The sequence below is a fragment of the Bufo bufo genome, chromosome 10 (assembly GCF_905171765.1).
Source record: "Bufo bufo chromosome 10, aBufBuf1.1, whole genome shotgun sequence".
NCBI lineage: Eukaryota > Metazoa > Chordata > Amphibia > Anura > Bufonidae > Bufo > Bufo bufo.
In genome coordinates, this window is record NC_053398.1 from 110,940,567 (window position 1) to 110,954,448 (window position 13,882).

The 13,882-nt window shown below is 41.5% G+C and overlaps 1 protein-coding gene across 1 annotated transcript; it reads left to right on the forward strand.

Moving 5' to 3' along the window:
* Nucleotides 1-254: 254 nt before the first annotated feature.
* On the forward strand, nucleotides 255-12,327 carry LOC120980442 (chymotrypsin A-like). The gene is made up of 7 exons (XM_040409557.1): nucleotides 255-306; nucleotides 1,139-1,242; nucleotides 3,377-3,456; nucleotides 5,497-5,575; nucleotides 6,419-6,599; nucleotides 10,762-10,895; nucleotides 12,073-12,327. The coding sequence occupies exons 1-7, from the start codon at nucleotides 255-257 to the stop codon at nucleotides 12,232-12,234; spliced, it is 792 nt and encodes a 263-aa protein (XP_040265491.1). The 3' UTR covers nucleotides 12,235-12,327.
* Nucleotides 12,328-13,882: the final 1,555 nt, after the last annotated feature.

Sequence of the window (13,882 nt, forward strand, 5' to 3'; positions counted from 1 at the left end):
TAATCATTTACATTTTTACAGTATTATAATGTTTATCTTGGGCATCAGCCATATTTTTGTTTTTGCTCCAACTGTTACTATTTCACTTCTTTCCAGCAGTGCTCTAATCATCCAGGGTTTTTGATAACCAAATGCTATTTTCCCTGAGCAATTTCCACCCATTAGATAATGGTCCATGTTTTCATTGGAGGGCTAAGTGAATAAAAACATTAATCCATAGTCTGACAGTCTCACATAGCTCATATTGAAGCAGAATGGCGATACTTTACCTCTTGTCATTCATTGCCCTCTTAGGCACAACCTATGGTAAGCAAATGATTAAGGCATAGGAACTGCTATAAGTGTCATCACTCCCCTTCCATTTAGGCTACTTTCCGTCATGGATCTGCAAAAACGTTTGCATTCGTTTGTATTATCTGTAACATAGCCAAGATGGATCTGTCGTGAACTCCATTGAAAGTCAATGGGAGATGGATCCGATTTCTATTGTGCCAGATTGTGTCAGAGAAAACGGATCCGTCCCCATTGACTTACATTGTGTGCCAGGACGGATCCGTTTGCCTCAGTTTTGTCACTGCAGGCAGCGTTTTGGTGTCCGCCTCCAGAGCGGAATGGTGACTGAACGGAGGAAAACTGATGCATTCTGAGCGGATCCTTTTCCATTCAGAATGCATTAGGGCAAAACTGATCGGTTTTGGACCGCTTGTGAGAGCCCATGACAGATCTCACAAACTGAAAGCCAAAACGTGAGTGTGAAAGTAGCCTTATCCGTATCCTCTCCCATCACTTGGTTGGACCTGCTGTGTCTTTTTTCAACCATGCTAATGATGTATGTTATCTCTGTAACTTTGGTATAACATTTATTTGCTCAACTGGATTTGAATAATGAAATAATTGGAAACAATGTAACTCTTTAAGAAAACACAGTGATGGTGCTGATTCTGCACGAAATATGTAAAATACTCTATATAAGGATCAACTGTGGACAAGGAAATGCTATACTAATAAGTAATAGTTATAATGCAATTTGTTCTGTACAAAATGCGGAGATTGCAGCAAGGATAAGGGCAGAAGGATTGCAGTTTAATTTATATTTTACACTACTGCCTATCGTTTTGCTCTATTTTACCATTTTTAGGATGTGGCAGGCCATCCATCCAGCCAGTCCTCACTGGATATTCCAGAATTGTAAATGGGGAAGAAGCTATTCCAGGATCCTGGCCATGGCAGGTCTCCCTCCAGGTAATTTCAGCATCCTACCTGCCAACACCTTTTATATCTTACCATAAGACTTTGAGTGATCCATGCAGAGCAGGATTATGACTTAATCTGTCTTTAGAATAATATTATGGCCTCCCTGATTAAGAAAAATAAAGAACTCTGTTTTACCATACATTCCATACATTCCGCAGTCTCGCCTCACCTCGTAGGCATGGCCACCAGAGCACTTGCCAGGTCCCTGCTGTATATCCCCCGGTAATTCATACCCACCGGTGTCGTCCTGTTTTCTTCAGGCGATTACACCCACCACAGTAGCGCTACCTTGCTCATCTCTTGCCAACGTTCTGCAGCCTCTTTTCCTATTGCCTGTACGGCATGCACACTCTTCCTGGCTCTTAAAGGACAAGTGTGTATGCACCTCAGTTCTCCCCAGGCCACCTTTGGGTATTTAGGCACCTTCCCCTGTGGAAAGATGCCTCTGAGCAATAGGTTCTAGTTAGCTAGTTTCCTGTGAAGGTGCCTATTGACTTGTTTGCCTTCCCATGTACCAAACTCTGCATGTTTTCATATCTGACCCACCTGGGGGTAGGAGTAGTCCCAAGCCAAATCAGTTCAGTGGCATAGCGGATTGACATCTGGTTCCATAGCAAACATAATTTTCATAAGCAAATTAGATCCCTCCAGGGTACTCTTCACATCCATACCAAGGACATTACAGAGGAATGATCTGCTTATTATAACATATAACTATATATATAACTATAACATATCTACTAATGAATCACATTTTACTTAGAGGAGATAGGGCTTGCAGGATTCAGGGCTTTATGAAGTCTCTATGTCTTCCTCTTAGTCCTGGGCCACACAGCTTTGCCAATGAATTTTATAAGAGGTTTCTTGATGTCCTTGAGGTCTTTCTCGGGGATGTGGACTCCATCACATAGACCCCCTAGGTCACAGCATAGGGTAAGAGGAGGTCAAGGCAGGGGGAGGAACTCAGGAGAACAATGAGGCTGTGACAATGGTTTGATTAGATCAGGGGACAACAATTCCTTTTCGCATTGGCAACCAACAAATCCAAATTTAGGTCAAGAAATTATCAATATCCTGACCAAAACACTATCAGGGAACTGGGTCCGTAACAAAGCCTTGCCATTTGTCCCCACCTACAAATTTGATTTATTCAGTCATCCGAGAGACGTGTTATCAGACGTTCGTCCTTGACAATAACGTTGAGAATGCTCTAGGTAAAGGCCCATTCACAAGTCTAAAATCTAAAAGCACATAGATGCCATCTTGTCACATACAGATGTTTTCTTAAACATGACGACTAAGGAAATAGAATCCCTGGGTATCCAAAAATTTTATTCCAACTGTTCCAAATTTTAGATGGAAGCAATTTCTATACTGGAGAAGGACACCACCATTGTTATCAAACCGTCTGATAAGGGTGGGAACACTATGATGATGGACTTTGAATTGTATAAGTCCATGTGTCAGCGTAATCCTGCTAGAAGCTAAAACCCATAATTTGATCAGTGAAGATGAGTTTGATTGTTTATTGCCATAAATCCCAGCCACCTTTTACCGTTTGGCAAAAGTCCATAAGGGACTTAATCTTCTGAGGGGTGACTGGGCTGGGGAATCTCTGAGAATTTAGGAATATATACTCAAAATGTACTATCACCATTTGTTGCATCACTACCTTCCTTTACCAGGAATGGTTGATGATGCATGTCTGGCTCATTCTGACATACAGTAGAGACCCGATATTCATCTACCCGCCATGAACAATGACTCAAGACAGTGGAGATTCAAGTGAATGGGATGAGCAGTTGTAATTACACTGTGCTGCCGCTGCAAAGGCGACAGGTAATTTTGAAGTGGAAACAGTGCATCTAACCCTTCAAAGAGCTGATGGCTATGGGTGCCAGGAGGCAAACTCCAACTGATCTGATATTGATGACCTCTCCTGAGGAAGGGTCATGAATATCATTGCACTGCCCAACCCCTTTATCTACAGAAAATCCCTTTAACGTTTAAAAGTAAAATTACAATCAATCAATTTGTAAGTTTTTTCTCAGGAGTAAGAGCAGGTTTAGATACTGCGATCTCCATTCATAGTCATATGTTAACTCTTGGAGTGTCATTACAGGACAGGACTGGATTTCACTTCTGTGGTGGATCCCTTATCAGTGATGCATGGGTGGTAACTGCTGCTCATTGTGGTGTCAGGTAAGTGTTTGCCAATTATATATTTAAAAAAAAAAAGCAGATCCAGATGTTACCATAGCGAAATATAGAGAGATATCAGATCACTGGTTGAACTGCTTTTGTACAAAACTCAATTCCTTTTAACCTCAAATTTTTTCATCTGCATGAATAAATATACAGCAAAAGGCTTTGAAAATTGTTATCTGGAGGAGATATCTGTCAAATTTATTAAGATGCCTGGTGAGAACTAAATGATTGACTGAAAAAAAAAAATAACAAAAAGTTTTGAATGGGTGGTGGGTTAAACAAGGGGTGATAGTGTTGAGCAAATCAACCTTCAAATGAAGTTTTTAACAAATCGAGTTTGGATCTAGGATCTGAAGCTCGATTCTCTCAACACTAGTGAATACACTTTAGTCAGTTCCCCAACCAGGGTTCCATAAAAAAATAGTGCTATCACTTTCAGGCCTCTTTCATACATCCGTGTTCGTGATGAAACCCGTGACAAGAAGGTCAGTGGTCATCTGTGAAGATGTCCCGGAAGAATCTGTGTTTGGCCAGTGTGTTCTTTTTTTACTCTCCATTTTTCATCTGTATTTCACTGACATTGCCAGGCTTAAAATTTGTTTCCAGAGCATCTCTACTACAAATCGTCCATGAAAACCACTAAACAAACATGGATAGCATCCGTGTTGTATCCATGGTTTTCACAGACGGATAGGAAAGAATTTATCATGAGGGTAATATTTGAAGTCAGTTTTCCTTGAATATGCAGTTGTTTGGATTTATCACTAGGACTCTTTCAAAAAAGTCAGAAAACTGAAGCCACTTAAGTAGGGCGGTGGGGTAGAAAACTGGAGTAGCATTTCTAGACAAAAGTGTAAGGTTTAAAGATGCATCAGATTTATCAGAGTGAAACTCATTAACATAGCTAACCATGCCTACTTTTCCACCCACTTTTCAAAACTAAGGTTTAAAAAAAAAATCTGCAAGTGACCACAAAAAGTCACAAAACCTGCACTCCAGAATTCTGGAGTGCAGGGTTAGATAGATTCTCCCCATAGACTATAATGTGCGTGAGGAATCCATAATCACAGACATATATCAGTAATATATTGCATTGTATATTGTATTGCTATGTAATGTATTGTACCCAGCATAGCCATGTATGCTTGGCATAATCAGAGGTAACAATCCTGGCTCAGCCCTTGCAGGAGGATGGGTGAGGATCCAGGATCCACGATCCACCCCCAGCTCAGTTAGTGGGTTAAGAGTTAAGATAGAGGCAAAGCTGTCGCCTCATGCACCCTCTTCTTAGGGCCAGAAAGCTACAGGGACTAACCAATCTCTGCATGATCTACAGAGAGAGAAAAAGACAGAGGAGATAATTGGAGAATTTAGAATTTGCATTGCTGAGCATTGGAGTCAGTAAGGTAACCGGCTACCAAAATCTGCTAAGACTTTACTGCTGTGAGGGACACCCTTCACATCTGCACACGACTTGGCCAGTCGTATCACTGAAACCCTATATCCAGCAGTGGACATTACAGCCATTATTGTACGAGGCCAGTGACGCTATACAGATACATTTTATTGAATAACTCAGTGGCTATCCCAATTTTTTTATTACATTAAATTACAAATGTTTTCAAAACCAGGTGCTAGGTTGAAAACTGTAGAATATTTTTCATGGCACAACCCCTTTAATATCACAGGCACCCCAACTACCATAAGGCAGGAGCCCCAGAACCAGGGTGTGCCCAGAGCGAAAAAGGGTGCACCCTCCAGTCGCTGCCCCAGCCCATGGGAGCAACAGGAGTGTGATAAACTATTGTGGCCAGGGCCACTACCATTCCTAAACTCCACTCCAGCTCCTCCCAGGCCGCAGAAAATACATGAGCGGTCTGTGGATGTCAAACTGATATAAGCCTCATACAGCTTAGCAGGGGAGCAGAGAAAGCAGTCAACTAATCCTAGACACAATATAAATTTATTTATATGTATGATGTGACTTTATTTATATCTATGGTGTGAGCTACATTTCTTTCTCTTAACTTGCAGGACTACACACAAGGTTATTTTAGGGGAATTTGACCAGGCTTCATCTAATGAAAATATTCAAGTCAAAGACATTGCCAAGGTATATCCATATCTCCTCATACCATAACTGTAGGGAACTAAATATTCAAAAATAAAGTTACTTTCTACACTTAAAGACTAAAGATTCTCTGTTCCTTAAAGGGGATCTGTCAGGTTGAACATGGTGTCTGAACTGAAGACAACACGTTAGAGACTAGGAGGAGCTGAGCAGATTGATATATAGTTTTATAGGAAAAGATTCAGTAAACCTTGTATTTTACTCATTTATATTCCTGCACTTTCTGTTCTTTGAAGTCAAGGAGGCGGTCCTATCAGTGATTGACAGCCTTCCCCCTATGACTGTGTATACAGAGATAGCTGTCAATCACTGAAAGGACCGCCTCCTGGACTTTAAAACTCAGAATGAGTATTTTCCCATAAAACTATATATCAATCTGCTCAGCTCCTCCTGCTCTATAACATGCTGCCTGCAGATTACACTGCATTTTCCAGGTTGTCCGGGAATAAATAACATTTCACAGGTGACTGAAACCTGCCTCCACTATGAAAATAATCATACTTACCTGCTCCTCACCTCTCGGGTCCAGAGCCATGGCTCCCACGTGTGTCAATCTTTTGGTCTGCGGCTTAGAAACCTCCGGCCTGACACGGGCATGATCACCAGCTCTGCTGCAGCCAACCAGTCTCTTGTGGACATGGAAGTCACTGCTGAAGCCAGTGGTTGGCTACAGCAGAGCAGGCGATCATGCTATAGGAGAGAGTTGTGGGCATGCTCTGTGATATGTGTAGAAATATGTTCCTTTTCTATATAGGCAATCATAGCATAGCTAGATAAGTATAAAAGGAGCGTGATAAATTTGTACTTGTCTGAATTTTATTCAAGGTCTTCAAGCACCCACAGTACAGCGCTTTCACTATAAAAAATGACATTACACTGATCAAACTGTCTTCCCCCGTTACTGTCCAACCACAAGTGTCTCCTGTTTGTGTGGCAGCGGGTACTGACAACTTTGAAGGTGGTTTGAGGTGTGTCACCACAGGATGGGGGTTGACGGACTCCTCAGGTAAGATTGGCATAAATTATAATGACTGCTCTTCAATAAATTTAGGTAAAATATCTTTAAGTCCCCATTAAAACTGCATTTTATTTTTCTTACAACAGTATGTACATGACATCATGTATTATAATTGTAATTCAGTCCATGTAATACGTTCCATGAAACAGAGGTATTTCCAGGACTGAATGCTGCTCCTGTGACACAAACTCACGAGATGATAACGATATTTATAATGCACTATGCAGTGCATTGCTGCCTGACCTTGGCTGTACTGAATTGCACTCATATAATGCCGTCAGTACAATTCATTACAGCCGAGGCCAGGCAGCAACAAACAGCATTATAAATCATTCTAATGCTGTGAGTTTGTGTCACAGGAGCAGCGTCAGTCCAGGAAATACCTCTGTCACACGAAGTGTATTTCACGGACTGAATGCGCTTGAAAATGGCCTAAATGTTTCAGCACAACTATATCCAGATGTGTACAATTTGTGGAGCAACTTCTTTAGTGGGCTGGGGCAGGACAAGAAATAGTCAGAAGGACTGTTAGGTTAGTTTCACGTACGCGTTAAAACTATCCATTAGGCTGCCCCAGAAGCGGAAAAGCTTGCCGGAGTTCACTGTTCACCATTCATCCCCAGAGCCTATTGACTATAATCGCACCTGGCGGTGATCCAGCAAGTTTTTGGCATGAGTGTCGGGATTTGGCCGGTCAAATACTAGTGCAAGTACCAGTTTTTGTCTGGCCGAATCCCAGCACTAATGCTGGAAACAGGCGCAATCCCCTTCCATGTACCATTATAGTCAATTGGGCGGTGCTCCGGCCCTATCCGACTATGCTGGATACGATGAACTCCGGCAGGCTGTTCCTCTGCCAGAACAGCCTTAGGAAGTAGGACATAAATGCTGTGGATTTTTTGTCAAAGATTTGCGGGTGGAAAATCTGCAGTGTTTTATATTAGAAGCAGATTAAACAAATCTCGTGTAAGAAATCTGTGTGAAGTCTGTAAGAAAATTAACATGCGGTGCGGATTCTGAATTTGCCTTTGTAACACTAGGCAAAACTACTTCTGAAAGCATAGACTTTTTTTAGGTTACAACATCCAGGCTCAGACTGGCCCACAGGGGTACAGGTGAATCCCCCGGTGGGCCCCTGAGCACGGTGGGCCTCTAGTCTCCCACCCCCTGCACAAGTGGCACATAACACAGTAGACTTACTGCACCATATACATATATTCAATGTACAGCACCTCAACCAGCCAATGTTCGTATAAAAAACGTGATAGATTATTAACCACTTGCCATCTGGGCCATTTGCCCCCTTCCTGACCAGGCCAAATTTTGCAAAACTGACATATCTCACTTTATGTGGTAATAACTTTGGAACGCCTTTATTTATCCAAGTCATTCAGAGATTGTTTTCTCGTGACACATTGTACTTCATGAAAAAATCCCAAATTTACCCAAAAATTTGAAAAATTTGCAATTTTCTAAATTTCAATTTCTCTGCTTTTAAAACAGAAAGTGATACCTCATAAAATATTTATTATTTAACATTCCCCATATGTCTACTTTATGTTGGCATCATTTTGGAAATGTCATTTTATTTTTTTAGGACGTTAGAAGGCTTAGAAGTTTAGAAGCAATTCTTCAAATTTTTAAGAAAATTGCCAAAACCCACTTTTTAAGGACCAGTTCAGGTCTGAAGTCACTTTGTGGGGCCTACATAGTGGATACCCCCATAAATGACCCCATTGTAGAAACTACACCCCTCAAGGTATTCAAAACCGATTTTACAAACTTTGTTAACCCTTTAGGCGTTCCACAAGAATTGAAGGAAAATGGAGATCAAATTTTAAAATTTCACTTTTTTGGCAGATTTTCCATTTTAATCAATTTTTTTCTTTAACACATCGATGGTTAACAGCCAAACAAAACTCAATATTTATTACCCAGATTCTGCGGTTTACAGAAACACCCCACATGTGGTCATAAACTGCTGTATGGGCACATGGCAGGGCGCAGAAGAAAAGGAACTCCACATGGTTTTTAGATGCCATGTCCCATTTGAAGCCCCCTGATGCACCCTTACAGTAGAAACTCCCAAGAAGTGACCCCATTTTGGAAACTAGGGGATAAGGTGCCAGTTTTATTAGTACTATTTTTGGGTACATATGATTTTTTGATCATTCATTATAACACTTTATGGGGCAAGGTGACCAAAAAATTGGTTGTTTTAGCACAGTTTCTATTTATTTATTTTTACAGCGTTCACCTGGGGGGTTCAGTCAAGTGACATTTTTATAGAGCAGATTGTTACGGACGTGGCGATACCCAATATGTATACTTTTTAGCATTTATTAAAGTTTTACACAATAATAGCATTTTTGAAACAAAAAAATTATGTTTTAATGTGTCCATGTTCTGAGAGCTATAGTTTTTTTATTTTTTGAGAGATTTTCTTATGTAGGAGCTAATTTTTTGCGGGATGAGGTGACGGTTTTATTGGTACTATTTTGTGGGACATACGCATTTTTGATCACTTAGTGTTGCACCTTTTGTGATGCAAGGTGACAAAAATTGCTTGTTTTGACATTTTTTTTTTTTTTTTTTTTACGGTGTTCACCCGAGGGGTTAGGTCATGTGATATTTTTATAGAGCTGGTTTTTACGGACGCGGCAATACCTAATATGTATACTTTTTTTTATTTTTTCTATTTTTAACTTTATTTTTTCATTCCTTACTTTTTTTTTTTACATGTGAAACTTTTTTTTATTTTTTTATTTTCAACCTTTTATTTTTATTTTTTTTATTTTACCCTTTTCGTCCCCCATAAGGTCATACAAGACCTCTGGGGGACATTTGCTTCACTTTTTTTTTTTTTTCACTGTTGATTTCTCCTGTAACTGGGGCTGACATAGTAGCCCCAGTTACAGGAGAAATATACCCCTATAGAGGCTGTACAGCAGCAATGCAGCACTGTACAGCCTCAGTGCAGGGCTGATCGAGGTCTCTGAGAGACCTCACACAGCCCCTGCACTCTCCGGTCCCGGCGGTCACATGACCGCCAGGCCGGAACAGGAAGCGCATAGCGCTTCCTTCTCTGCAGACACAGCGCTCGGTGAGCGCTGTGTCTGCAGCGATCTAGAAGGCAGGGACACCTGGGCACTGTCCCTGCCTTGTCTTAGGGTTGCCCTGCTGTCACTGACAGCGGGCAACCCGATCAGCAGCTGCACGATTAGCGTGCAGCTGCACTTTCTGAAAAGACGTTCTGGAACGTCCGTTCAGAAATAGACGTCCACCCATAGGACGTTTATATCCTATGGGCGGACGTGAGGCGGTTAAAGACACTACTCAGTTTATTATTATAGACACGATCAGAGCTGAGATGACTTCTAGGTATAGAGGAAAGCTAGCCGGTATCCTCTTTTTCCCAGGACCTACCTTCTCAAAGTTGCTGCAGGGACCCCCATAGTCAATCATCTGGTAGCATCTTGCTGCTGTGTGAGCAGGTAATATTTGAACGTTGGGTCCCGGCAACCCAGTCCGACACTGAAAACATCTACACAATACACGGAACTAGTTGTACATTCATAAATCTTTTCTTGTTCCAATTATTCCATGCATTCACAAAGTATATTTGTTTTACTCTACATATAGTTACCCAACTTACAATACCACCCATTCATGTGTATCCGTACATTCCTGGGAGAATAGACCAGTGCTGGAGGGTTTTATGTGTACATGGCTGTTTTCACATTCAGGTATTAATTACTTGTGTAGGTTGCATCCTGAGAAGTAGCGATGAGTGAATCGATTCTAAATGAGTTTGACTTAAATTTTGCAAAAAATCAAGTTGCAGTTGAAATCAAAGAGAAAGCGCTAGGAATTATAAAAATGTAAGAGAGAGAGAAGAGAAAAAAATATAAGTCCTAGGGGACCTCAGAGTATCCTACACCAATTTTCAGGTCATTTGGAGGACTTTCTATTGTGGTCGACTTTATTCTTTCCTGAATTGAACCTTCTGACTGATTTATTTCAAGAAATTCTCTAGTAAGATAAGTTCATATTTCCTTGTGGCTGGATTCAGCCAAGATAAACTATTCATGTAGTAAAATAATTGTCCAAGAAATAATGTTCTTTTATTTATCTTTACATCTTATTTCAGCAAGCAATACCCCGGCTAGACTGCAACAGGTAGCGCTGCCTCTCCTCACTAACACTGAATGCAAGAAATATTGGGGTAACAAGATCTACGATGTCATGATCTGCGCTGGAGCTGATGGAGCATCCTCCTGCATGGTAAAAAATAAAAATAAAATTATGGAATGTTTCTTGCCATCTATTGAGACTATCACTCATGGTGTACAGTGGCTGAGCCTAAACAGTCGAACGGGATCTACCAGTAGACCTCAAAGTGGTGTTAGCCCCTCAAGGCTATGTTCACATGGGATAAATCTGCAGATGATTTAGCAGTTCAAAACTGGTAAACTGTTGAGTGGAGAAGAAGTATCTGTGGCATACAGTCAATGGAGGCAGACCATCACACTGTCACAGGGCCCAGGGTGAGGAAGGGCCCCGCATTATTGAACTTCCTCTATTCTTGACATGAAAGCACAGCATTGTCATGCAGCTGCCACTAGGGGGAGCGCAGAGCAAAGAGATTATTACAGTAAGGCTCCATTCACACATCCGTGGTGTATTGCGGATCCGCAACACACCCGCCCGGCACCCCTATAGAAATGCCTATTCTTGTCCGCAAGCTGCGGACAAGAATAGGACATGTTCTATCTTTTGCGGCGCTGCAGACCTGAAGATCGGGGCCGCGCTCCGCAAATGCGGATGCTGACAGCACACTGTGTGCTGTCCGCATCCATTCCGTCCCCATAGAAAATGAATGGGTCCGCACCAGTTCCGCAAAATTGCGGAACGGATGCGGACCCATTTGCGGACGTGTGAATGGAGCCTGTGTGAATTCCCATGCACTGAGCTCCCCCTAGTGGTGGCTTCAGGCAGCCAGCTTTGTAATATATTATCTGAAGTGATAGAGATATTTAGCGCTTTATTGGAGAGATTTATCAATGTTTTATGCAATTATCTAGTATAAATACATTAAGAAATATGCTGTTCAGAATGAGCACCATATTTGTGAAAGCACCTGCTCCACTTAGAAGATAGATGAAGTGGGTGAGGCTGAGGGTGACCTCTTTTTATAAAAATAAAAAACAAAAAACTAAATTCATCAGAAATCTCAAGCATTGCACTTTGCATTGTGTGTTGTCTGGGAGTGTGTATTGGCAAAAGGGGTGGGACAGGGGGCTCATACAAAATTTTTCGGTGAGGCCCTATGAGATTTATGTACACCCCTGAGTAGCGTGGTCATGTGTGAAAGAATGGCTGTGGAGCAAGTGCATAAGCAAATGTGGGTGACATCATTTAAGTCAGTGAGTTAATAAATCTTTTTTTTATGAAATTTCAGGGTGACTCTGGCGGGCCTCTTGTTTGTCAGAAAAATGACAGCTGGACTTTGGTTGGAATAGTATCTTGGGGAAGTGGCACCTGCTCTCCTTCATCTCCTGGGGTCTATGCTCGGGTCACTGAACTCAGAAACTTCATTGACCAAACAGTTGCTGCCAACTAGTTACCATAGCATTGCTATTCGATAGGATAATGTTTCACTTTTAATAAACCTATCAGTTGCAGTCAACATTCATTCTATTGTTTTTACGTACATAAAAAAAAACTCCTACAAGGAGACAAATTATGTGCTCTACACGATTTCCCCATTGAAAAAATAACAACCCACACGTCCTGGCTCCATCCTTAGGGCTTAGAAAGCCCTCTTCAGCCACAGAGTCCATAAAGACAGGAAGCACAAATCAATTATATCAAGCAACCTTTCCAGGGGCAGACTGGGCACTTAAAGTGGCCCTTGAAAAAAAGATAAAAGTAGCCCCATGTTGTAGGTGGTTCCAAATTGGCAGAAGGCAAGGCCAATACAAGTAGGCTGCGTTGATGGTAGGTGAAGCCAAAACAAACATGCAATGGTAGGTGGTCAGCACATGCACAGACGATTTGCACTGCTTAGGCTCTTTGCAGATGTGCCGATCCTATCAGTGACCATGGAGGCGCGAGATTATAGGGCCAGGTGAGATATCTGGTCCATTCAATGAATGGTAAAACAGGGAGTGGCAGGAGGAGCAGGCTGTTGAAGATCTGGTGCTCTGAGGAGCTCATCCGCCCCACTCTCTGGACCAATAAGCTCATTTGCATAAAAATAAAAATGATTAAAACACAAAAAAGGAGCATCAGAGAAACATAAGAAAGGTGTACTTTTACACCACAGGATTTTCCGCATTGCCTGGTTTAATATGGTTGATCCTGCTGACAGATATTCTTTAACAGTGTGCTACACATCCTAATAAAAAGCATACCTAAATAAAAAGGACATATAGGTTCACACCTCCTTCTGCAGTTTGCTATAAGGGCTTAACTCCTTTACACAGAAAATACACACATGCATGATTATATACATTTCTTTTAAGAGACAGTAACCCAAAATCGGCACATGACATGAAACCGAACATTGCCTCACCCTGTTATAGTGACATAGAGAAGAACATTTAACAAATTTGCACGTTGCCCTTTTAACGTAAAACATAATATAAGTAAAAGAGTAGTACAGAGGTCCCTCAAGAAACAATGGCCTCAGGATACAATTAGAGATGAGTGAATTTTTTAAAAATTTGATTCGCCGATGCGCCAATTAAAAAAAAAATATATATTACATTCGATCCAGATATATTCGCGGCAAATTTTGTTAAAAAAATGCAATTTCCTGGCTGCAGAGAGCCTTTATAGGGGCGTAGAACACTGTGCCTTGCAGTAACATGCATAGGGAGTCTGCTGTGGTAGTGAAATAATACTGTGAGTCCGTATGACATGCAGATGAAAGGCGTGGCACTTAGAATCACTGCACACTTCACTTATTTGGGGGCGGTCATGGGGCCAAAACTGACCAAATAACTCAAATATGAACTCAGCCTTACAGGACGATGATAGCGCCTAGAAGAAGCGCACTCCTTTTACACCGTCGGCAGCTGATTCCACATAGATGTCTACAGAACCTGTTCTAATAAACGCTTATACATGTAGAGCCCCCTGAAAGAGTGGAGAGGGTGTCAGCAGTAAGTTTGTGTTTACGTCACTGATTACTTTGCCCTTCCTCTGATCCATCAGAACAATAACCCACAAAAAACGGATCCTGTCTTTGGAGCATACGCCTTCAA